At 43.9% G+C, this 26,751-nt stretch overlaps 1 protein-coding gene across 4 annotated transcripts in view; it reads right to left on the reverse strand.

Moving 5' to 3' along the window:
* The window catches only part of LOC117421560 (type II inositol 3,4-bisphosphate 4-phosphatase-like), a 353,781-nt gene that overhangs the window by 189,344 nt on the left and 137,686 nt on the right, over window positions 1–26,751 (reverse strand). For 3 of the 4 annotated variants that reach the window (XR_009329315.1, XM_059028317.1, XM_059028321.1), the window contains exon 5: window positions 4,077–4,268. Coding sequence is in view for 2 of the 4 variants with exons in the window: in XM_059028317.1 (XP_058884300.1) it covers window positions 4,077–4,268 (192 nt within the window). In the remaining 2 variants the exon portion in view is untranslated. Of the gene's footprint in view, window positions 1–4,076; window positions 4,269–4,396; window positions 4,633–26,751 lie in introns of those variants that run through there. The other variant, XR_009329316.1, reaches the window with a different exon arrangement.

Raw genomic sequence — 26,751 nt, forward strand, 5'->3', positions numbered from 1 at the left:
AAAGTGACCTGTATGCTTGTAAAGGTTATCTTGCTGATGTATGAATAAAACGTGGTAAGTGAGGTGCATGACTACATTGATCTCTCTGCCCCGTTTTAAGCAGCTCTCGTAAAAGACCTTTAAGTTCATTGGACACAAACAGATCTATATCCATTTTAATTAATAGACAGAAATGGAAAGGATACAGTATTTATAACTAATATTAACCAACCCCATCAGTAGGTACCAAGACAGATTATGTAGATGTGCTTGAAGGGCAAATGAAATGAGTTGTGGCCAGGTGCCATATTGTATAGTATGTTTAATTCAGATCAACAGTAAATTTCACATTAATCACCAGCTGCCTGTGCATTAAATAATGTGGCACTATTTTTGCTTGAAAAATTTGGAAATCTGTAATTTTATTGCATATTTCATTGATACAATTACTGCATTTATCTCATTTATTACTGATGGTATTATTATTATTATTATTATTATTATTATTATTATTATTAAAGGGTCTTCTTATTACCTATAAGGTCTTACATGGTCTTGGACCTTCTTATCTTCAAGATCTGCTGACCCCATATGTCCCTGATCGTTCCGAGATCAGAAAACGCTAATCTTCTGACAGTCCCTAAAATGTGTTTGAACTCTGTCAGAGCCGGGGCATTTAGTTATAATGCCCCTCGTCTTTGGAACTTGCTCCCGATTCATAGCAGGAATGCTAGCACAATTTAAACTTTTAAACCCTGTTTGAAAACGTATTTATTTGAGTCTGTTTATTTGTAGCTGGATTATATATTAGACACAGGCGTTTTTATATTTATTTTGTAAAGCACACTGGAATGCTTGTATGAAGAGCGCTATATAAGGGAATTTTGTATTATTATTATTATTATTATTATTATTATTATTATTATTATTATTATCCAAAAAATAACCCAGCATAAAAAAATGGTTGTCCTATTAATATTGTTGCCCCTGCTTTATAGTTTTATATTTACATAGAATTATACAGAAATTCCAGCAAATGTTTGAACCAACTGCTAAAATCACAATTAAGTCAGTTTATTACTCACCTTAATGCATTTCAAATTATACTGTGTATTTTCTTATTCGTTTCCTTTAATATACACTACTGGTCAAAAGTTTTAGAACACCCCCATTTTTTCAGTTTTTATTGAAATTTAAGCAGTTCAAGTCCAGTGAATAACCTGAAATGGTACAAAGGTAAGCGGTAAACTGCCAGAGGTTAAAAAAAAGTTTAGGTTATCAAAAACTGAAAAATAATGTACATTTCAGAGTTATACAAAAAGGCCTTTTTCAGGGAACAAGTAATGGGTTAACAACTTACAGCTGTTCTGCAGCAATGGAAGTAAATTAAGCCTTGAAAGTTGATGCTAACAATTCCTACAGGTGTCCCAACTTTTGTTGATTGCTTACAAACCCTCTGTCTGTATAAAAGCAGTGTTGGAACAGACTGTGTTACTACACCCTCTTAAGCATTAAGCAGTATTGTACTACAGGAAGTAGTATATTGCTCTCATAATGGCGAGAAAAGGGCAATTAACAAAGGAAGACAGACAGACCATTATAACCCTTAAAAGTGTAGGTCTTTCCTTTAGAGAAATTGCAAAGAATGCCAAGGTGTCAGTGAGTACAGTTTCCTACACCATCAAATGGCACTTGGAAACTGGAGGAAACTCTGACAGGAAGAGGTCTGGCAGACCCAAAGCCACAACAGAATCAGAAGACAAGTTTCTGAGAGTCAACAGCTTGCGTGATAGGCGGCTCACAGGACAACAGCTTCAAGCACAGTTTAACACTGGTCGAAGTAAGCAAGTCTCAGTTTCAACTGTGAAGAGAAGACTTCGAGCTGCAGGTTTGACAGGTCGAGTGGCAGTAAGAAAGCCATTGCTAAGATGGCAAAATAAGAAAAAGAGGCTTGCCTGGGCCATGAAGCACCGCCAGTGGACTACTGAAGACTGGAAGAAGGTCTTATGGACCGATGAATCAAAATTTGAAATCTTCGGTTCATCACGCAGGGTTTTTGTACGCCGTCGAGTAGGCGAAAGGATGGTTCCTCGGTGTGTGACACCAATTGTCAAACAAGGAGGAGGAAGCGTGATGGTCTGGGGCTCTTTTGCTGGATCCAGAGTCGGCGACTTGCACAGAGTGAGTGGCACCCTCAACCAAAACTGCTACCACGGCATTTTGCAGTGCCATGCAATACCCTCTGGTATACGCCTAGTTGGTCAGGGGTTCATCCTACAGCAGATAATGACCCAAAACATAGCTCCAGGCTATGTCAGAACTACCTTAGAAGAAAAGAACAAGACGGTAGGCTTCAAATCATGGAATGGCCAGCACAGTCTCCAGACTTAAACCCCATCGAGCTGGTTTGGGATGAACTGGACAGAAGGGTGAAAGCAAATCAACCTACCTATACGTATGTATTTAGAAAAAAAAAGTACCTGATGTAGGTGTCGAATTTCACTAATGAGAATACTATTCTGTATAAAACAGGCGATGCTACGTTCGGTGTGATTCTTTTGTTACATCACATATCACTGCCTCATCAGCTGTGACAGAAAGAGAAACTTATTGCAAAGCGGGAGTTTCTTTGGTTTTTTTTTCTGCACACTTCCCTGACCCTCTGTTACCAGGGGAAGTTAAGAAGCAATCAGCGCAGAGCACAAACAAACTAGATGCTGATAAAAGCCTGGTTTATTAATATAGAAATAAGTTTGTTTCAGTCCAGAAAAACATAGGACCTCTGGTAATATCCAGTGCAAAAGGCAGCACACTGTACATCATACTGCAACCTAAAAACATGGTGGAGGATTGGCCCAGAGGGGACTGCTCTGTCTGCACCACTTGTTCCTTAGAGGTCTCTCATAGACACACAAATAAGAACCCTGAGGTACAGTAGACTGGAGTACGTTTCTAATGGAGGGGAGAGGGGTGGGACGAGAAGTAAAAGCCCATTTGAAAAGAATGTGGAACGTTGGATGAACATGAAATTCCCTCCAAGAAAAGGTTATTCTTTCCTTACATTCTGCAAACAGTAACACTATTCAAAAATCCTCCTTACTGTTTCACACAGAATCGCTGATACACTGCATCTATATGCCGCTTCACTTTACCTGATCATGTTAGGGCAAACAAACAAGACAGCTTTTCAACTGCTGAGAAAAGTTAATTTGTATATGGCAAGCCTGCAGATTGTACACGATCACACAGCATGCAGGACAAATTCCGCTCATACAATTTATTAGCAATTATAATATCTTAAACATTATAACTTAGATTCCACCACTGAAAACAAGATGGCTCCAAAACCAAACCAATGGTCCTTACTGGAGGATTACAGACCTTTATGTCAGTGTGATTGTTTCTTCAAATATGACTTTGTTTGCAGAATTTGCATGGATGTTCCACAAGGTAATAGTTGTTGAATTAATCTTTTTTTTTGGCTCTGAATCATAATAATGCCAATATCAGCTCTGCTACACAGGAGATCCTAATTTCAGACAAGCACGGATCATTATTTTTTAAATGAAAAGGCAGTATTGAAATACCATGTATGTAGTTTGAAATTCTAATGCACTCCATACGAGAAGATACATGAAGAGAGTAATCATCATTTTTGGAATAGAAGAAAAGCTCTGCTTTAGTGGAAAATAACATTACTTTGGAATATAAATTAAGGCTCTCAAAGCTTAGAAGCCACAATGAATCGAGAACTGTTTTAAATGCGATTCATTTATTTTCATAAAAGGTCCAATCAATTTTCATGGCCAGTAGGGAAAAGTCATCTATTAACAAGAGATGGATTTGGACAACCAATTGAAATCCCACCTTCATTCATACTCTGAAAAAAAGGTAGTAACTTTTAAATGTTGTAGCCCATTGTCTTTGAAAAAAACTTGAATTTGTTCTCTAGGATGTTTGCAGTATAAATTCAGTTTGTATAATCAAATACGTTTTTGTTGATACTCATCTTTAAAACAGGAGCTAGTGCTCTGAAGTCTAAAACAATTGTAAAATCAGAAACACCTTAAAAAGGAAGCAAAGTCCAAAGCACTCACCAGCCTGCTGTGCTTCACCTCCTAGGCTGTCTGCCGGTTCGCTTCCCTTAATCTCCATGATCAGCTGCCTAAGGTGATGAATTCTTTTTTGCAAACCTTCCGAGTTTGCCTCTCGGAGTGCTGCAATCCAGGATTTGCAGTCCGACTTAGTGAAGGCTTCAAGATATAGATCTGGCTCTCCGCTCTCAAACTCTGCATTCAGAAAACATTGAGACACCTTCAGAACCCCAAATACAGCGCGAGAAAGAGAGAGAACAAGGAGAGAGAGAAAAAAAGAGGAGGAAAGGTAGGACAGAATTGAAGCCATGTATAATACAAACCCTGATTCATCCATCTTCTCTGTCACAGGATCACAAAGCCTGATACTCTGGAATCAAACCCCTGTTGCTTCACATTCAGTGTGCCGCTTAGTCCAGCCAGTCTAACAGTTTCCCCAAAGCAATTAACATAATACAAAACTACGTGGTGGAATTGTCTAACTAGGAAGCAAGCGCTTCCTTGTTGCAATTCTCCTGCTCAGCAGGTAGCTACCGAAGCTATCAGGGCTGAACGTTTTAGCAAGTAGCTGATACACTTAGCAGCAGAGGCAGCAGAAACAGCAGCGGCAGAGAGCATTCTGGCAAAAGGGACCAGAGGGATTTAGCTAGGTGAATGTGTCCATCATTTCTTTTATAAGAACTGTCCTTTATGCAGAGCCTCCCATCAATCCTCGCCAGAACACTGCTCATCAGTATCTGGAGATAATGCAGCATGACAACTCCTCTGTGAGGCGTCAACAGGTTGTAGAGAGAAAGCTACGGAGCTCATTACAACCAACTGAGCCAGTTACTGCACCACTACACAAATGCCTAATCGCTTAGGGGGTGTCGTGAATTTTCTAGGACTCTGAAAAGAATGAGTAGCAATATGAGACATCTGTGAAATAATGCCAAATAGTGAGATGAGGAGAGGTGGAAAAAGCCCTGGCCATTAAACAGCCTTAATTCTTTGCTAGCATAGGCAAGGTCAAACTGATGCTTATTCAGTCTTACATTTAGCATGATATACATGATAAAGAAAGTGCTCAGAAAATCAATACACTTTTAAAGCCAAAGCCATCACAGCTTGTCTTGCAGAAACTGTTAATTGCCCTGAAGCTATTTTGCAGGGTTTCTTGAGTTTGTTCTATTTATATCTGCTTATAAAACAGCTCAGTTGGATGACTGCATTAGTAAAATTAAATTAACAGTTAAAGAGAATGTCTTTAATATAGATTTTACCTAAAAGACATTATGGTGAAGTGTGGCAAAGTGGTGAGCAGTGTGCAGGTGCAGGAGTGATGCGGTGATCAATAACAGACAGACAACAATAATCCAGGTGCAATGGTGTTTTATTTATAATCCAAAAGTCACTTGACAACAGTAAATAATAATGAATGGTAGTACACAAGGCTGTGTACTACACAGTTTAACCCAGGGGTTCAGTCCCGAAACAATAGACACAGTATTTAATACACACGCAATATACAAACACGGTCACAAGTCCAAAGTGAGTGCTGTAGTGCTTGTGGTGCAAATACAATAAATCGTGATATGAGTGCAGTGATGTACGGGTTTTGTACTGGCCTGTAGCGACAGCTCCGGATCGTGTTAGCGGTCTAATAACAAACAGTTTAATTAGACATGACAAAACAAACAAAAAACACTCATGATACACAATACAGTTCTCCTTCCGGTTCAGCATTAACCATAACAAAGGAACAGATCACTTCGCTACGCCCCCTTATATACCATCAATCACGCCCTCTTGGTTAACGATTGTAACCACTCCTCCAATCCGCGGCTGCCACATCGTTTTCCTTCCGGGTCGATGATTTAGTGTACCGTAGCTCTGCCCCCTTTCTAGATGTCCGACTTCCACCTAACCCTAGGAATGAACTGTCTGGCCATCCAGTCCAGGGCACTATGTTCCCTTTACACAGAGTCCTAAGAGGTTGGGAGGGAGATTAATCTCCAAGAATCATTCTGTCTCGATGGGGGCCCGGGGCCCGGGGCCCGGGGCCCGGGACCCCCCCCCCCCCCCCGAGTGGCGCATCCAGGAAAGGCGCTCCGTGTGGAGTGCTGGATGGGCTATATTGTCTGGACGTCGCCGGTTCGAGTCCAAGCTATTCCTTTGCCAACCGAGGACGGGAGCTCCAAGGGGGTGGCGCTCAATTGGCCGAGCGCTGCCCAGGGGGAGGGAGGGCTATGTCGGCCAGGGTGTTCTCGGCTCATCGCGCCCCAACGACCCCTGTGGTCTGGCTGGGCACCTGCGGGCTTGCCTGTAAGCTGCCGAGGGCTGCGTTGTCCTCCAACGCTGTAGCTCTGGGTGGCTACATAGTGAGTCTGCAGTGTGTAAAGAAGCGGGCTGCTGACAGCACACGCTTCGGAGGACAGCGTGTGTTCGTCTTCGCCCCTCCAGAGTCAGCGCAGAGGTGGTAGCGGTGGGCTAAGCCTTAAAATAATTGGACATTACTAAATTGGGGAGAAAACAATAAAAATAATTGTCGACCATTAAAATAAAAAAAAAAAGAATCATTCTGTCTCTGTCACATGAAGCTATACAATTTTGTTCTACTTCTATGAATGAAGAGATCATTTACAGTAGTTTACGTACAAAATAATACAATATTCTGAAAATATTTTGAAAGAATAAGTCAGGCCTGTCTGCTCAGTAAAAAAAATACAATCTCAGTTCAAGTTACTCTATGCTATTTTGCTATTTTGACTAGTTTGCTTATGCTATTGAGTTAAAGTGTGATTAACTGCTCTTACTGCATTATACAGGCAGAAGAAAACCGATGAATACATTTTCTTTTGAAATGCGTTCTGGCTCCTAAAAAAAGTCTGTGCTGGTTGTTAGCTATGGATTAATGAAGTGTGGTAAAAAAAAGGAGTGACATATCCATTAAAGTAACACGCAAAAGAAAAGCAAAACCAGATGGCTGGCATAATTTCCAATACATTTCCATACAGAATTGCGGCTTAATATTAATACAAGGGTGGGGCAACACATTGGAAAACACATGACTGATCAATCGGATATGCAACTAGGTTCCCTCACATGTACTTTGCAATATATAAAAGATGCATCACTCCATCATTGGCGAGACTGCACAACAGATTTTGATAGATAGCAGGCTGCATCCAAATGACTACTGTTTTTACAAGAAACAGTCTCAGGGCCGTTCTGCTGTCCAGGATACTGTAAACCTGTATATTATTGAGTGAGTGTTATGGTGGCAGGAGTTTCTAGATTTTTGTACAAAATAGTCTGTAACAAATACCTTTTCACTTTTGTCTCACCGGTTTCATACTGGTGTACTTGTGGACTAAAACGCATCCAGACACATAGAAGCCTAGTGGTCAGACACTTACTCTTAATCAATGCTTTTAGGTTTGAACAACTGTGCAATATAAAAGTACAGTAGGTTGAGAACAGTGTAAATAAATACGGAATGCTGTCACCCATTTGTTGGGGCCACTATTAAACTTAATCATAAAGTGGGGCTAGGTGGCATAGTAGGTCAATGTATTAGCTTTTCACTGCTGGATGAGTGGGTTTGAATCTGGCTTTGGTTGCATGTAAAGCTTTGATTGCTTCAGTTTATACAATGGGCATTGTAAAACTGACACACAAGTCAGCATTTAAAAAGAAAAAGTACAATAAAAGTATATAAAAATATAGAAATACAAAGAAACAAGTGCCCCTGGAGTCCTATTGAGCTCTATTTTAAGATGGGCTTTGTTGAATAGAAGAGGATTCTGACAACTACAGTCGGCACTGCTTTATGGGGACGCCGCAGGAGAAGGAAAAATATCCAGAATAAGCAGCTGGAATGAAATCACATCACATTTCTATATGAAATGAAAAATAATTCAATCACATCTTATCACAAGGCGAGGCACCTTCAATGTTGACACACCAACTTTTTTTGCAACAGCAGCCTGAGAAAGTCACAGGGTAATCACAAACTCACTGCACTGACTGCACTGTGCTACACAACCTTAGTTTTGCTCTGAAAGCGATCTCCGTTCATCATTTGAAAATACTGTATCCCAATTAAACAAAGTGGCGTCCCAATTAAATTACACAAACAGCACTGGAAGAACCGCCTCCAAGAGTTGTAACCCATTTAACAGTAGAACGACCAAGGCGGTCATTTTGACCGTTTTTGGAATTTAAACTTAAATTGCTGTGTATGTGTTTAAGATAAGGAGCTGAGCTTTCTGGACTTTTCCTAAATATATGTACTAATTACCATGAAAGAATCGCATAGCTGCAAAAATTAGCGACATAAAATACTGTCATACCTATTCCGACCTGGAGAGGTCAAATTGACCGATACATATAAAACATATTATAACAATTAAATGTTATGTTATTATTTATATTTATCAGTCGGGACTTGCAATCATGTATTGAAGTTTGATTATATCAGTCTGTATTCCTCAATTGAGCGGTCTGTTGACATGTGTAGTGTTTCAATGAGCCTCCTGATAGCCCATCAGTCAGTCTTGACAGCTCACAGTGCCAGGCTGTCTGTCTGCACTGGTTACTATAAGTCACTTGTTTTTCTAAGAAATTCATTGTTACCCCAATACACACCGCAAATGGATCGCTGAAGAGACGCAGGACAGCAAAGCAGTGTTTGGAATTACTGCAAATTTTACCAAACAAGATTCTATGGCAGCAAAAAAGGACAATGACAATCTGGCTCTGAAGCAGACTGGGCACCAACATGATCCGTGGTCAATGCCCTTGGAGGAATTAGAAGCTTTCATTGTACTAGTATATGCCCGTGAAGCATTTGTTGCCAGAAGCCTGAGTTATTGTTGATAGCTGTGCCAAATGCCAAAAGACTGCGGTAAGTGTACTGCATATTTTGAAAAGCGCAGGATCTGTGTGATTTGTGCCAGCACATAGGCTGTGTAAACAATTATAAATGAAGCTCATTCTGTTCAAATGTTTATTTATTCGTATATGCGCTTTGTTATGTAGGCAATATAAACCCATTTATTTAAAAAAAAATTATATTTATTTTTGTTTCAGTTGTACAGTATGTACATTATATAACTATATACTCAAATTAATTTTCAAATATTTGCTTATTCCATTTTGTACTGTTTTTTGAGGTTGCAAGTTATGTAATATGCCTGTATATAAACACATTTCTGTTCAAATGTCAGTTTATTTACAATGTTTCGGTTGTGTAGATGCTTTATATGATGTTCCTGAATAGAACTACGATTTACATTCAATTGTTTGTCCTTTCATTATAATATTTATGTTGTTTTTAATACACCAGTCAAATTGACCGTTGATGGTTGTTCTAGGTATGCCTATAAACACAGTCGTTCTAGTGTTAAGCAGCAAACCCAGTTTTCAGGATCCCGATTAGGCGGCGCCGTCTGTATTCTGCAGTTGGTGGTACATGGAAGTACTATAGTGTATGGTGAGATTAAATCAGAGATCAAAAATAGGGGGCTTTTGATGTTTACTGGTGGACAGAAAAACAAAAGTAGCATTCACTGACAACCGAGAAATTTTTGTAGTATCTAGGCAACATCAGTCTCTAGTGAGTGGGTATTCAGTAAATCCGGGCAGATAAACAAACTGTGGTCATAACTGAAACTGAAAGCAAATAATGTCAAGGCTGCTGTGTTCGCGAATACAAATAAAATCTAAGTCATGGAGGAAGATGTTACAAGACTGCTATGAACAGAATTCTTTGTCCATTAGTCTATTGGCCACTCAAATGGAGTTAATGTAGACACATTCAAGATACTGATAAGGTCTAAATTTCCTAAACATCTGTTACAGTACATTGTTAGTAGTTGTTGCATACAAACTAAGTATACAGTACAGCATATTATAAAGTTGAGAAAATAAATCTTGTTTGCAGCCATGCATAATCAATGGAAGATAAGACTGATGAAAAGCTCTTAGTGTGGTACAATTTTGGATATAAAATGATGGACAAAATTAATTGGATTGAAAACGAGGCAGCAGGTTTTGAAAATTACCTTGGCGTTACATTGGATTCCATTTAACAGAATGAGAAGCCAAATTGTATTTCTTATAAATGCTTTATATGAGAAAAACAAAGTTTGACTTGACTTGTGGTTCCCAAGTAAGCATACTTGCACTACACATTTTATCATTGTATATTATTGTGGCGGAGTGTCCCGCCCCTATTTATTATTATTTGTATTTTTGTTTGCGGCGCGGGTAAAAGCGCCGCGTCTTTTGTTATTATATTTAAAAACCCCGTGAGGATGCATGGCTGATCAGCTACTGATTATTTAACTAGCTGACAGTCATGCATCCTTACCAAACGCGTGCAGACTCTGGCCGAGGGATAATAAGATAATTACCAACTAGTTAATCCCTCGGCCAGAGTATATAAACCAGCAGCACTCTGCACTCGGGGTTGAGAGTGTAGAGGAGAGTACGGGAGAGCGGAGAGAGAAAAAGCAACATTAACAAAACAATTGCTAAGACGTGCTGGATTTCCCAGCACATCACTTACTTGTTTGTTTGTTCATTCGTTTGGCCCTTGTGCCCTTTTGTTTTGTGTTGTGTTAATTTGTTTAATATTGTGTTTATTAATAAATACGCTTTAACCGCCCAACCATTGTTTTGGTTTCTACTTCCTGGTCCGTGACGTCACCACTGCGAGCCAGACTGTCACATATGGTGTCCTGCGTGGGACAAACAACGCCTCCAACAGCCGGACCAGGATTGAAAAGTGCGTTTTTTTTTTGTTTGTTCGTTTTTTTTTTCAAATTAAAAATGGGGAAAAGTAGCCGGAGGAGAAAGCAGCAGCAGCAGCAACAACAGCAGCAGGAGGCGCAGCAACATCAGCCTTACCTTGCCACACTGGATATCTGCCTCACCTGCCTGAAGGGTGAGGAGTGGTGCTTCGCGGTTGGTGAGGTTGGGCACGTGGCACCAGACCAACCCCCTCCATGGCAGGAGAAAGAGGAGCCAGAGCGTCCAGTGAGGGAGGACCTGCATCCTCCAAAGAGGACGAATGCACTCTCCTCTGAGGGAGTCTGGGACTGGCTGGTGGAGCCGGGGAGGGATTATGAGGAAGCCCTCCCTGCAGTGATCAACCTCCTGTGGGCAAGAGATGGGGAGCGCTGGGAGGCCTGGGAACAGCAACACCACCCAGCTTCCCTCCCAGACATCGCAGCCATGGTGTTCAACTACCTGGCTGCGGATATGGGAGAGACCCTGCTGCTGCCATCTCCAGCATCAGAGGGAGAGGAGCCATCGCTGCCGTCTCCAGCGCCAGAGGGAGAGGAGCCATCGCTGCCGTCTCCAGCGCCAGAGGGAGAGGAGCCATCGCTGCCGTCTCCAGCGCCAGAGGGAGAGGAGCCATCGCTGCCGTCTCCAGCGCCAGAGGGAGAGGAGCCATCGCTGCCGTCTCCAGCGCCAGAGGGAGAGGAGCCATCGCTGCCGTCTCCAGCGCCAGAGGGAGAGGAGCCATCGCTGCCGTCTCCAGCGCCAGAGGGAGAGGAGCCATCGCTGCCGTCTCCAGCGCCAGAGGGAGAGGAGCCATCGCTGCCGTCTCCAGCGCCAGAGGGAGAGGAGCCATCGCTGCCGTCTCCAGCGCCAGAGGGAGAGGAGCCATCGCTGCCGTCTCCAGCGCCAGAGGGAGAGGAGCCATCGCTGCCGTCTCCAGCATCAGAGGGAGAGGAGCCATCGCTACCGTCTCCAGCATCAGAGGGAGAGGAGCCATCGCTGCCATCTCCAGCATCAGAGGGAGAGGAGCCATCGCTACCGTCTCCAGCATCAGAGGGAGAGGAGCCATCGCTACTGTCTCCACCAGCAGAGGGAGAATGCCTGCTGGTTTCGCCTCCACAGCCTGGGGAGGAGCCCGAACGTCCTACGCCCGAGTGGGAGGAGCCCGAACGTCCTACGCCCGAGTGGGAGGAGCCCGAACGTCCTACGCCCGAGTGGGAGGAGCCCGAACGTCCTACGCCCGAGTGGGAGGAGCCCGAACGTCCTACGCCCAAGAGGGGGGAGTCGGTGCGTCCACAGCCCAAGAGGGAGGAGTCGGTGCGTCCACAGCCCAAGAGGGAGGAGTCGGTGCGTCCACAGCCCAAAGAGGGGGGAGTCGGTGCGTCCATAGCCCAAGAGGTGGAAGTCTGCGCTTCCACAGCCTTAGGACCCAAGCTGCAGTCCCAAGAGCCAGAAGGGGAGGAGTTACAGGCTCAACCCCCTGAATTTTTCTGGGGGGGAGAAGGGCAGGATGCTGGTGTTCCCCAGCAGCCTCTATTTATGCTGCTGAAGGGAGCACGGCACACACCAGCCCAGCCGCCACAGCAGAGGGAGCCAGCACCGCCACAGCCTCCCTCTGAGTGGCCAGCATCCGCCCCATCGCCTCTGCCTCCACCACCACCAGGAGCAGAGCAGCAGGAGCTGCCTCTGTCTCCACCACCACCAGGAGCAGGGCAGCAGGAGCTGCTTCTGTCTCCACCATCACCAGGAGCAGAGCAGCAAGAGCTGCCTCTGCCTCCGCCACCTCCACCAGCAGAGGGTGAATGCCTGCTGGTTCCACATCCACCGTCGTGGGAGGACTGCTTGCCCCTCCCACCTCCACCAGCAGAGGGTGAATGCCTGCTGGTTCCGCCTCCACCGTCGTGGGAGGACTGCTTGCCCCTCCCACCTCCACCAGCAGAGGATGAATGCCTGCTGGTTCTGCCTCAACCGTCGTGGGAGGACTGCTTGCCCCTCCCACCTCCACCAGCAGAGGATGAATACCTGCTGGTTCCGCCTCAGCCGCCGTGGGAGGACTGCTTGCCACTCCCAGCTCCACCAGCAGAGGGTGAATACCTGCTGGTTCCGTCTCAGCCGCTGTGGGAGGACTGCTTTCCCCTCCCACCTCCACCAGCAGAGGGTGAATACCTGCTGGTTCCACATCCACCGTCATGGGAAGGACTGCTCCTGCCCTGCCTCGCACCACCCAGGGATGCCTGCCTCGCATCGCCTGGGGCTGCCTGTTCCACATCGCCTGGGGTCGCCAGGGATCCTGCTTCGCCTGGGGTCGCCAGGGATCCTGCTTCGCCTGGGGTCGCCAGGGATCCTGCTTCGCCTGGGGTCGCCAGGGATCCTGCTTCGCCTGGGGTCGCCAGGGATCCTGCTTTGCCTGGGGTCGCCAGGGATCCTGCTTCGCCTGGGGTCACTACACTGTGGTCGGAGCCCCACGGAGGGGAGCTGCCGGCCATGAAGAAAGGGGGGGAGGTCAGGAGACCAGCTCCCCCAGCCGCACTTTCGCGGCCGGAGATCATGTGGTCAGAGCCCCACGAAGGGGAGCTGCCAGCCATGGAAAAGGGGGGGGAGGTCAGGAGACCAGCTCCCCCAGCCGCACTTTCGCGGCAGGAAATACTGTGGCTGGAGCCCCGTGAAGGGCAGCTGTCAGCCATGAAGAAGGGGGGGGAGGTCAGGAGACCAGCTTCCCCCGCAGCAATTTCGCTGCAGGAGAAAGGGTGGCCAGAGCCCCACGGAGGGGAGCTGTCGGCCATGAAGAAGGGGGGGCAGGTCTGGAGACCACCCCCAAAAATTTTTTGGCCAGAGGAGCTGGCCGGTGCGCGGGCCATTGGAACACTACGGCTGTTTGGGTGGGAGGAGGACATCCCACCGTGGCCGCCACCTTTGGCCCGTTGCTGCCCCTGTTCCTGTGCCGGGACTGCTGACCGGGACTTTGGGGACTAAGGGGGGAGGTGGCCGAAAAGGCCATGTGTGCTGCGCACAAGGGGGGGCATGTGTGGCGGAGTGTCCCGCCCCTATTTATTATTATTTGTATTTTTGTTTGCGGCGCGGGTAAAAGCGCCGCGTCTTTTGTTATTATATTTAAAAACCCCGTGAGGATGCATGGCTGATCAGCTACTGATTATTTAACTAGCTGACAGTCATGCATCCTTACCAAACGCGTGCAGACTCTGGCCGAGGGATAATAAGATAATTACCAACTAGTTAATCCCTCGGCCAGAGTATATAAACCAGCAGCACTCTGCACTCGGGGTTGAGAGTGTAGAGGAGAGTACGGGAGAGCGGAGAGAGAAAAAGCAACATTAACAAAACAATTGCTAAGACGTGCTGGATTTCCCAGCACATCACTTACTTGTTTGTTTGTTCATTCGTTTGGCCCTTGTGCCCTTTTGTTTTGTGTTGTGTTAATTTGTTTAATATTGTGTTTATTAATAAATACGCTTTAACCGCCCAACCATTGTTTTGGTTTCTACTTCCTGGTCCGTGACGTCACCACTGCGAGCCAGACTGTCACATATGGTGTCCTGCGTGGGACAAACAACGCCTCCAACAGCCGGACCAGGATTGAAAAGTGCGTTTTTTTTTTGTTTGTTCGTTTTTTTTTTCAAATTAAAAATGGGGAAAAGTAGCCGGAGGAGAAAGCAGCAGCAGCAGCAACAACAGCAGCAGGAGGCGCAGCAACATCAGCCTTACCTTGCCACACTGGATATCTGCCTCACCTGCCTGAAGGGTGAGGAGTGGTGCTTCGCGGTTGGTGAGGTTGGGCACGTGGCACCAGACCAACCCCCTCCATGGCAGGAGAAAGAGGAGCCAGAGCGTCCAGTGAGGGAGGACCTGCATCCTCCAAAGAGGACGAATGCACTCTCCTCTGAGGGAGTCTGGGACTGGCTGGTGGAGCCGGGGAGGGATTATGAGGAAGCCCTCCCTGCAGTGATCAACCTCCTGTGGGCAAGAGATGGGGAGCGCTGGGAGGCCTGGGAACAGCAACACCACCCAGCTTCCCTCCCAGACATCGCAGCCATGGTGTTCAACTACCTGGCTGCGGATATGGGAGAGACCCTGCTGCTGCCATCTCCAGCATCAGAGGGAGAGGAGCCATCGCTGCCGTCTCCAGCGCCAGAGGGAGAGGAGCCATCGCTGCCGTCTCCAGCGCCAGAGGGAGAGGAGCCATCGCTGCCGTCTCCAGCGCCAGAGGGAGAGGAGCCATCGCTGCCGTCTCCAGCGCCAGAGGGAGAGGAGCCATCGCTGCCGTCTCCAGCGCCAGAGGGAGAGGAGCCATCGCTGCCGTCTCCAGCGCCAGAGGGAGAGGAGCCATCGCTGCCGTCTCCAGCGCCAGAGGGAGAGGAGCCATCGCTGCCGTCTCCAGCGCCAGAGGGAGAGGAGCCATCGCTGCCGTCTCCAGCGCCAGAGGGAGAGGAGCCATCGCTGCCGTCTCCAGCGCCAGAGGGAGAGGAGCCATCGCTGCCGTCTCCAGCATCAGAGGGAGAGGAGCCATCGCTACCGTCTCCAGCATCAGAGGGAGAGGAGCCATCGCTGCCATCTCCAGCATCAGAGGGAGAGGAGCCATCGCTACCGTCTCCAGCATCAGAGGGAGAGGAGCCATCGCTACTGTCTCCACCAGCAGAGGGAGAATGCCTGCTGGTTTCGCCTCCACAGCCTGGGGAGGAGCCCGAACGTCCTACGCCCGAGTGGGAGGAGCCCGAACGTCCTACGCCCGAGTGGGAGGAGCCCGAACGTCCTACGCCCGAGTGGGAGGAGCCCGAACGTCCTACGCCCGAGTGGGAGGAGCCCGAACGTCCTACGCCCAAGAGGGGGGAGTCGGTGCGTCCACAGCCCAAGAGGGAGGAGTCGGTGCGTCCACAGCCCAAGAGGGAGGAGTCGGTGCGTCCACAGCCCAAAGAGGGGGGAGTCGGTGCGTCCATAGCCCAAGAGGTGGAAGTCTGCGCTTCCACAGCCTTAGGACCCAAGCTGCAGTCCCAAGAGCCAGAAGGGGAGGAGTTACAGGCTCAACCCCCTGAATTTTTCTGGGGGGGAGAAGGGCAGGATGCTGGTGTTCCCCAGCAGCCTCTATTTATGCTGCTGAAGGGAGCACGGCACACACCAGCCCAGCCGCCACAGCAGAGGGAGCCAGCACCGCCACAGCCTCCCTCTGAGTGGCCAGCATCCGCCCCATCGCCTCTGCCTCCACCACCACCAGGAGCAGAGCAGCAGGAGCTGCCTCTGTCTCCACCACCACCAGGAGCAGGGCAGCAGGAGCTGCTTCTGTCTCCACCATCACCAGGAGCAGAGCAGCAAGAGCTGCCTCTGCCTCCGCCACCTCCACCAGCAGAGGGTGAATGCCTGCTGGTTCCACATCCACCGTCGTGGGAGGACTGCTTGCCCCTCCCACCTCCACCAGCAGAGGGTGAATGCCTGCTGGTTCCGCCTCCACCGTCGTGGGAGGACTGCTTGCCCCTCCCACCTCCACCAGCAGAGGATGAATGCCTGCTGGTTCTGCCTCAACCGTCGTGGGAGGACTGCTTGCCCCTCCCACCTCCACCAGCAGAGGATGAATACCTGCTGGTTCCGCCTCAGCCGCCGTGGGAGGACTGCTTGCCACTCCCAGCTCCACCAGCAGAGGGTGAATACCTGCTGGTTCCGTCTCAGCCGCTGTGGGAGGACTGCTTTCCCCTCCCACCTCCACCAGCAGAGGGTGAATACCTGCTGGTTCCACATCCACCGTCATGGGAAGGACTGCTCCTGCCCTGCCTCGCACCACCCAGGGATGCCTGCCTCGCATCGCCTGGGGCTGCCTGTTCCACATCGCCTGGGGTCGCCAGGGATCCTGCTTCGCCTGGGGTCGCCAGGGATCCTGCTTCGCCTGGGGTCGCCAGGGATCCTGCTTCGCCTGGGGTCGCCAGGGATCCTGCTTCGCCTGGGGTCGCCAGGGATCCTGCTTTGCCTGGGGTCGCCAGGGATCCTGCTTCGCCTGGGGTCACTACACTGTGGTCGGAGCCCCACGGAGGGGAGCTGCCGGCCATGAAGAAAGGGGGGGAGGTCAGGAGACCAGCTCCCCCAGCCGCACTTTCGCGGCCGGAGATCATGTGGTCAGAGCCCCACGAAGGGGAGCTGCCAGCCATGGAAAAGGGGGGGGAGGTCAGGAGACCAGCTCCCCCAGCCGCACTTTCGCGGCAGGAAATACTGTGGCTGGAGCCCCGTGAAGGGCAGCTGTCAGCCATGAAGAAGGGGGGGGAGGTCAGGAGACCAGCTTCCCCCGCAGCAATTTCGCTGCAGGAGAAAGGGTGGCCAGAGCCCCACGGAGGGGAGCTGTCGGCCATGAAGAAGGGGGGGCAGGTCTGGAGACCACCCCCAAAAATTTTTTGGCCAGAGGAGCTGGCCGGTGCGCGGGCCATTGGAACACTACGGCTGTTTGGGTGGGAGGAGGACATCCCACCGTGGCCGCCACCTTTGGCCCGTTGCTGCCCCTGTTCCTGTGCCGGGACTGCTGACCGGGACTTTGGGGACTAAGGGGGGAGGTGGCCGAAAAGGCCATGTGTGCTGCGCACAAGGGGGGGCATGTGTGGCGGAGTGTCCCGCCCCTATTTATTATTATTTGTATTTTTGTTTGCGGCGCGGGTAAAAGCGCCGCGTCTTTTGTTATTATATTTAAAAACCCCGTGAGGATGCATGGCTGATCAGCTACTGATTATTTAACTAGCTGACAGTCATGCATCCTTACCAAACGCGTGCAGACTCTGGCCGAGGGATAATAAGATAATTACCAACTAGTTAATCCCTCGGCCAGAGTATATAAACCAGCAGCACTCTGCACTCGGGGTTGAGAGTGTAGAGGAGAGTACGGGAGAGCGGAGAGAGAAAAAGCAACATTAACAAAACAATTGCTAAGACGTGCTGGATTTCCCAGCACATCACTTACTTGTTTGTTTGTTCATTCGTTTGGCCCTTGTGCCCTTTTGTTTTGTGTTGTGTTAATTTGTTTAATATTGTGTTTATTAATAAATACGCTTTAACCGCCCAACCATTGTTTTGGTTTCTACTTCCTGGTCCGTGACGTCACCACTGCGAGCCAGACTGTCACAATTATACACTGCCATTTACATTAGAGCGAAGACGGCTCAAAGGTATACTGAATTTGGGCTGGCTCTGGGACAAAAACCTGGGTTTATAATGCCTTAAAACAAAAAAAAGCCAAGCTAAAAAATCCTGGTGTAAATGTGATAAATGTTCGCATGAAATTAAAAGGACCCCATTTTGAATCCAGTGCTAGAGCAAATTTGTAGGGTATAATACTAGCAAAATATCAAGAACAATAATTTAACTGGCCTGTCAGCTTGTTCCATGATAGTTCAAGGCCTTTACAATTGTTTTATTCCTCTCAGAAAAGTTGCCATTTCTTCAGAATAGGGTCCATAGAGCTGTGACTGGAAATATGTGAGTCAAAGGTGTGTTATTTTTATTTTTTTCATTATTATTTATTTTAGACAGGGGTTAAGGTAAGACGTTTTTTTAAAACCTTGGTTAAAAAAAGAAATGGCATAAGCCGAGAAACGTTCAATCCTGATGGACTGCTCTTTTCTTCATGCACTACCACTTCGCTGAGTGCTCAAACACACATTTGATAGTAATTCATGCCAACAACAATGCATTTGTTCAGGGTTTTTCATCAGGTTCCAGGCTCTACATAATCCTTAAGCATTGGTCCTTTTTGTATTACAAGATTTCAAAGGGCCTAAAAATAAAAAAAAAAAGAGGAGAGGGTGATGGAGATGTAGTACCTGCATTAAATTAGTCATAAGGAAGAACAGTCTGGCATCATGCGGGAAGAGGTAAAAGTCATCCGACATGCAGGGAATATTAAGGAGCTAACTACAAAGCTGTGCCACATATATTCACAGCAAGCCGTAATGGCAGTCCAGATGCAGTCCTGATTCGAAAATGTTGTCTGCAGGAGTGTTCTGATATAGACATCAGACATCCTATTAAGGAAACCAGCTTAATTCTCTGCGGGTATACATTTCATTTACAAATTAGTGGCGATGATATCATTTCAGCAGTTGCTGATTGTATCTTTTTAATTTATGTTTGAATGTTGAATTCCCCAAGACAGAGAGAACATTTAATTAACATTTTATCTCCAGCATCTACTTTTTATTATTATTATTATTTCCGACGCCTGACAAAACCTGCGTAATTACAAATTGTCAGGTTTTACTTGGATGCGTTGACAAAACAGTTTCAAAAGGAAAACAAACATACTAAATATCTCATCATCACAGGGGCATCAGGATGGCATTCTTGGTGCTGTTACAGAGTACCAATTCCCTTTCTGATAAAGACTTTTAAAGAGATACAATACATGGTATGGGTAAGAAATACACATTCAGATAGTTAAGGTAGCTGTGATTTTCACATAGTATCTCAATCAGTCCAAAAGCATTACACATCTGAGGACTTGGAAATTATTCAAGTTACGTAGGGGTCTACAATAAACTGGTTTTTTTTTTGTTTTTATAATTTTTTATTACACAATGAAAGTCAATACACAAAATAGGAAGTGAGGGAAGTTAGCTATGGGCAATTTGATTGTCGTTTAAAACAAATAATTCATATCATCTGAGATGGTGTCTTCAACTAGCTTTTCTTCTTGAATTTCCAACATGAGCACTGATGATAACTGATAATAAAAATAACACAACTACATAGCCTCATTATCATATTTTAAACAATGAAAGAAGGTTATCAATTGTGCCGAAGAAAAAATGAAACTTTTTAGAACTTTGAATGGATTGTCTGCTTTGTTTCAAATCTTATTTTACTCTTCATGGTAGGTCATCTATTAAGGTTTTTCTTGCTGGATCGTTATTAAACTGAGGTTATGTATCCAATCTTTTATTGTATATGCATGAAAACTAGTGCTGTAATGATTATTCTAAGTATTCGAATAAACCGACTAATAAAAATAGTTAAAATAAAAAAATATTAGGTCGAGTATTCGACAGATTTTCAAAATGGCGGAAGGTGAAGAAGCAGCAAGTTCTTTTGCAGGAAACAAACCAAAAACAAAAACTCAATAGTTCGGAATTACTAAAAAAGGGCATTAAACAACACAGTCTCGTGTTCACTGTGCAAGAAAGAGCTGTCTTTGCACAACAGTACAAGTTTGATGTTAGAGCATTTAAAACGAAAACACCCACATGTGTTCAGCAGAAGAAGCGACTCAGAGGAAGATATTACTCGGTAAGTTTTACTTCTATTTTTGTCAAAATTACATTACTGTTGCATCAGTTTTACAAACTAACACTATTTTATTATGTAACTTCATGTCGTTGTATTATACAGACATTTTACAGCACATACATGTGACAGTCAGCAAAACTTGAACAGACATTTAAAAATATATATATTTTTTTTTTTCCATATATAGTAAACAATAGAAAAACACTCCCGCATATTCTGCCAAGTCTCACGTTTATTTCTATTATTTTTTAAACCGAAAGCTAATGTTTCGGTCATTTAACCTCCATCAGAGCTGTGACGAAGACTGAATGAGCCAAACACTAAGTTACCCCTCAGCTTTTAAAAACAAATACAAAAGTGAAACTTTGAAGTGTGCGGGAGAGTTTTTCTTTTTTTTATATACTTATGTAAGTTACGTTCTCCAACGCTCCTGTGATGAGACTAGGTAATAAAAGAGTGCAGGTGTTTATAAATTTGTTTTGATATTTCTGTACATGTGTGAAAATCATTTTAAAAATATAAAAATAAATATTGCTTCTGTTTACTGCTTGTTTTAGCAGCCTACGAAGCAACGCATAACCTGTAATATGGGAGAAAATGGCTTAAATAATAACAAAGCGTTTAAAAAAAAGGTGATACACCGATTAGGAGCTTTGCTTTTAAACAAACTATATTAAGTCAAACAGAATTTATATTAGCTAGTGCACAGATTTTTTCTTTTTAGTCCTAGTAGTAGCAAGCCGCTTGTTCTCCGGCTCCACCTGTTGCTCCTGTATTAATTGATGACAGTATGCAAACCAGGAAGTGGAGTAGAGAATTCAAATAGAACATACTGGTGTCACAGGAAATCAGTGGATCAGGAAAAAAGCAGATTATTCTAAAAAAATATATATATATATTGTGACACGCCCAGCAGAGGCCTGATTGACACTGCTACATAACTGTTTGGGAAACCAGGAATGAACTTTCAGTACATATTTTACAATGGTGAACTACAGTATCTTATGACAAACACAAAGTATTTAATTTCCATCAGATTTAGGAGGTAGTATATTAATGTACTGCCTCTAAGCTTGTTTTTAAACAACTAAAGAAATTGTTATATAATGTATTTATTGAATATTTTGCCATTTGTCTTGAATTGTCTTGACACTGGGAAAATTGTTGTCAAATACTTTTTTTTTTTTTTTAATAATACTCCAATTTATTTGGAAAAAATATATACAGCTACATGGTCTTTTAGCCAAAGCTTTTTGGTTTATATTATATATATATATATATATATATATATATATATATATATATATATATATATATATATATATACACACACACACACACACACACACACACACACACACACATATATATGGCAACAACAGATACAAAATTAAACAGATTTACATCTGTGCATTTTTTAATAACCAATTCCTATTCTGGTAAAATAAAAAAATAAAAAAATAAATAAATAAATAAAATAAATAAACAGCCACCTGAGTCTGTATTTTATTACATTAAGTAAAGTTTTTATAAAATGATTAAAATCTTCAATAACGCAGTAGTTCGATTATTCAAATAATCGAAAAAATAATTGTAGAATATTCGACTATTTTAATATGCGAAAGTTGCAGCTTTAGTGAAAACACAAATTGCTAATAACATTCCGAGACCTGTACAGAGCTGATAAATATCAACTTTAAGATTGTGTGTGTGTGTGTGTGTGTGCGTGTAGATATTTTTCCTATAAAAATGTGTTCATTCTGGAAGCATTCTTCTCAGATCCCACAGACAGCAAAGGTGATTCAATCAAACGTGATAAGACCTTTATGTACTTAGCCTAAGCCTTTCTTTTCTATAAAAATAACTGCTTTCAAGAATATCAAAGTACAAAAGTGTGCCAAAAATGAATAGGGTGAAAGCAGGGAGCTATCAAGGTCAAGTATCCCAATCATGTTGTTTGTATCAACCTAACAATAAAGAACCATAAGACACTGCCAACCCTTGCAGTTTTGAAGAAGCAACAGAGGACACAGTTGCAGGTTGATTCATAGACTAAAAAGCTGCCCTTGTGCGTTTGCTAGCTAAGAAAAAGGTTACAAGTGTTCATCCACTTCCAGGGTGTTTAAAAATTAAAACCTGTCTCTTGTTTTATTCCTAGTTTTTGTTAATTTTGATAAAATGTCAAAGAAGGTCACATGGCAATGAGCCAAAGTTTACCACTTTCCTTTCTACAGCTAAACACTTTGGATAATGGTATCATCTAATTTAAGAAATTAATCAAAGATGAGCTTGATTATTCCCCCCTCAACCCCAATGTTATATCCACAGCTATTGAGAAGGCATAGCTTGTAGGGTTATGGCTATGGAACTAAATTCTGGTCTAGAAGCCATCATTTTGTTTGTATTAGTTTTACTTGAAGCATACCAGGATGGCTAAGCTAGCCTAGATGCTGTAGGAAGTGCTGTTTGTGACATAGTAAGAAAGTCTCATCCTTCTTGACTAGAACTCAACCAATCCATCTCACTGTGCTTTTTAGATGCTGTCTTTTGTATGAAATGGTAGACCGAGGTCCTGTCAAATATTTGGATATTAGGGCTATAGTCACAAAAGTTAGCATGGGTTTTAAAAATGTGTAAGATTTTAAGCTACTCTCTCATTTCTATGCAACTGTGTATTACATAAATAGTGGCTTACTAAGTTCTTAAATTAAAGTTATGGCAGCAGGCTACATAATAAGGAACCTTCTGTTCCTTTCACCTCTGGAGGCCTGGGTTTGAATCTAACTCAAGTTATGCAAGTGAAATTAATGTGTTGCTCTCCGCTACAGTAAGCAATGCCAAATTGATGCCTCACGTGGGGTGTTGCCAGTCAAGCCGACAATGCACCTGGCATAGTGAAGAGAAGCCTGAATCACAAAGAGACATTCAACAATACAAATATGTCTACAATGTGCTCAACAAGCAAGCAGCAGGTTCAGATCTGTGGGTACTCCATTGGCCAGAGCCAAGTAACAAGGTACTGTATCCAAGATGGGGAAAAAGACAGCAAACCAGCTGCAGTTGCAAGATAGTGGACCAAACCAAAAAATCAGCAATCCTATAATCTCTGTGGACCATTTTTGAACGAAGCTGTGCATTCTTGGCCATTGGCAGGGACAAGAGCTTAAACTGTACCTTTGAGACTAGGTGAAACCAGGCAACCAGGTGCTGGTGTTGGAAACTGTCACCCTAGTTTATAGCTATATTTCCAGAGGACGAAGCAAGCAGTCAGCTTTTTGCTAGTGGAAGCAGCCAGAGAACTGAGCTACAGGAACTGTGACATAAATCAAGGATATAGTTAAAGGTAGGGCAGCAACGAAGGCTACATTTTGACCTTAGAAGGTTCAAACCTTCGATGGTACTCATTTGCATAATGTATTGGTGACGTCACCATACTACTTGTTTATATTTGATTGAAAATCCTATTATTTTACAGGTAATCTATTTTAATGGAATAAAACATAAACATGTAGTTTAAAAATACGTTATATAGAACAATGATCATGTTTTTACAATTTAAATAAAAACATGCATTGTTTATTTACACGTAATTGAGCCTGCTTGCGATATATACAGGAAGCATTGCACCAGCACCAACTACAGCGGACAAAGATTTATTTACAGTCACCGTTCCAAGCAGGTTACCAGTTACATTTTACTACTACTAAAAACATTAATAATACTAATAATATGAACTTACGCTTGTCAAGTGACCCCAGAGATTGGTTATGCCTCTATGATGACACGAGTCACTTGCACAGTTTGTATTCAACTTTTTTTGTTTGGTCGTCTGGGCATTTAACAAAAAAATCCCAAACAGCAGAGGGGTTTCGAGACATTTCTTTCGATACAGTTTACGCCTTACACAGGCTACAACGCTTTGCTGTTGAGACGGCAAATGAAGAAATTAAAGGTTTGCTTCTGGATAACACGAGCTGGGGCGGAGAGGGGAGGACGGTGCTCAGTTTTTTTAAATTAAAATTATTAGTGTTAGCGTATATTTTGTATGTTTAGAACGTATTCTACCACAGCACTTCTTTTACACTGTCTTGTACACTAGGTATTCAGTACATATTTTACTGAAGCAATACAGCCTAGAGGTACGAGCCCACTGCTTTGGATACTTTATACCCTGCTCCATACACTGCAGCGGCACCATGTAGAGTTACTATGTAAGGATTTGGTAGCGGATTATAATAACTTTTGTTTACGTAATATGCATTATATAAATCAAAAGATTGAATTTTGCACCCGAGTGACATTTAATTTGTAATTTATAGTATTCACACATTGTCAAACAGTTTCTGTTCACAGAAAGAAAAAAAAAAAAAAAAAACACAATACAGTGCGTGAACCCGTCTGACGAACCTTCGAAGGTTTACATAAAAAAGTTTACAAACGAGGAGGAGGCCATTTGGCCCATCTTGCTCGTTTGGTTGTTTGTAGCTTATTGATCCCAGAATCTCGTCAAGCAGCTTCTTGAAGGATCCCAGGGTATCAGCTTCAACAATATTACTCTGGAGTTGGTTCCAGACCCTCACAATTCTCTGTGTAAAAAAGTGCCTACTATTTTCTGTTCTGAATGCCCCTTTATCTAATCTCCATTTGTGACCCCTGGTCCTTGTTTCTTTTTTCAGGTCGAAAAAGTCCCATGGGTTGACATTGTCAATACCTTTTAGAATTTTGAATGCTTGACAATCTTCGAATCCCTGCCTAGCAAACAAACCTTCGGACACAGCCCTAGTTAAAGGCGTACTTTTTTTTAAAGCCATTTCCATTCGTTTCACTGTTTGTTTGTTTTTTGGATAGGGCAGGTTTTAAAATTTAAGATGAACTGAACACACATTAACACTACACACCTCACGAAGTAAGCAAGACCTGAATCTTAAGATTATGAGCATATTTTCAGAGTCAACACTACAAAAATCATGGGAGTGGATATCCTACTGGAACCTCAACATAAGAAGATACATATTTTTTCCTTCTCAACTTCACTAGAACATAATTATTTACAATGTACTGTATTACCGAGTATTACTGTATTTATTAATAGGAAAAGGAACTGGCCCACAGCAAAATTTTTATTGATTGCTGTGTCGCCCATAATATTATTACACATTAAAATGAATGTCCTTCAGTTCTCAGATCACTTAAAGCACATAGAGCTAACAAAATAATTCTGATAAACCTTATATATACATTTTCGTAGGTCTCACATTTTGTATTGGATTTATTTTATTTGAAGCTATTAGTGAAGAAAATGTATTGATAGCTCCTTGTAAATATCCAGAATACTACATATGTACAATGGGAAAAAGCATTACAAGAGTTATTACAAACAGTACTGGTTTAACAGGAGTAATTCAAATGTTGTGTTCTTGATGTATTAATTTATTAAACATTACACAGCGTGGTAGCTGCTTCATTCAATCGAGTATTGCAAAAAGCAAATGATTTATAACAATAACCATCTACTTCTGCTTGTAAAAGACCAAAATACAAATACAAAATACTTCAATTCTAACACTATGAATATTACATTATTCATAACAGTCAAAAAGTTTAAAAGGTTCCTGCTGTAATATTTGTGCAGTATACAAGCTGTAGTTCTGTTTTGTAGTAGAATTGTCATTCTACTACAACAGTCATGCTCATGTCAACTGCAATCCCTTTTTCAGACAGCTGTGGAAACATAGCTTGTGTATTTATAATTACAATCTACATTATTGTTTTGAACTTCACATGTCTGGGTTTGCATATATTTACATAAACTACCGTTCTGGAGAATATTTCCTGCACCTCAGTACAGAGATGTGTCTCTGTAATTCTATTCAGTGGAATAATAGACTATTCAACAATTCAAATATGTCCACACTACCCTATTAGAGGGAGTGTGGTCCAGTGCCACTGACTGACTCACTGCGTGACCCTGAGCAAGTCACTTAACCTCCTTGTGCTCCATCCTGCGGATGAGATGTTAAATCAATGTCCTATTGTAAGTGACTCTGCATATAATGCACAGTTCACAGCCTACCTCTGTAAAGCGCTTTGTGATGGTGGTCCACTATGAAAGGCGCTATATAAAAATAAGATATTATTACCATCTCTATCCAAAATTATTATTCATAATACTCAAAATACTGCTTAGCTTATTCTGAATACGCTCTTTACATAAGTGGAATACTTATAACAATAATGCAATATTAGCCTGCATGTAAATGTACAGATTGAAAACACATAACAGTAACAGGAAAAGCATTAATTAATACTGCTGTAGATGAGGAGTATGAGACGAAGAAACTGCAGTATGCTCAACTAGCCGCTGAAGCGGAACAGCGAGGATAGAGAGTCCGGGTTTACCCAGTGGAGGTGGGTTGTCGAGGATTTGTGGCACACTCTACAACCCGGTTTCTCAGAGATGTCGGATTCAGTGGCCAAGAGTTGCGTCGCACAGTGAAGAACTTATCTGAAGCAGCAGAAAGGAGCAGCAACTGGCTGTGGTTGAGACCAAAAGATTCTTGCTGGGGATCTCAAGCACAATAGAAAGAAAGATACACTGATGTACAGGTAAGCAAGCAAGCTGGGCTGAGTTGAGTGGGGG

Source organism: Acipenser ruthenus, chromosome 1 (assembly GCF_902713425.1).
Source record: "Acipenser ruthenus chromosome 1, fAciRut3.2 maternal haplotype, whole genome shotgun sequence".
Lineage (NCBI taxonomy): Eukaryota > Metazoa > Chordata > Actinopteri > Acipenseriformes > Acipenseridae > Acipenser > Acipenser ruthenus.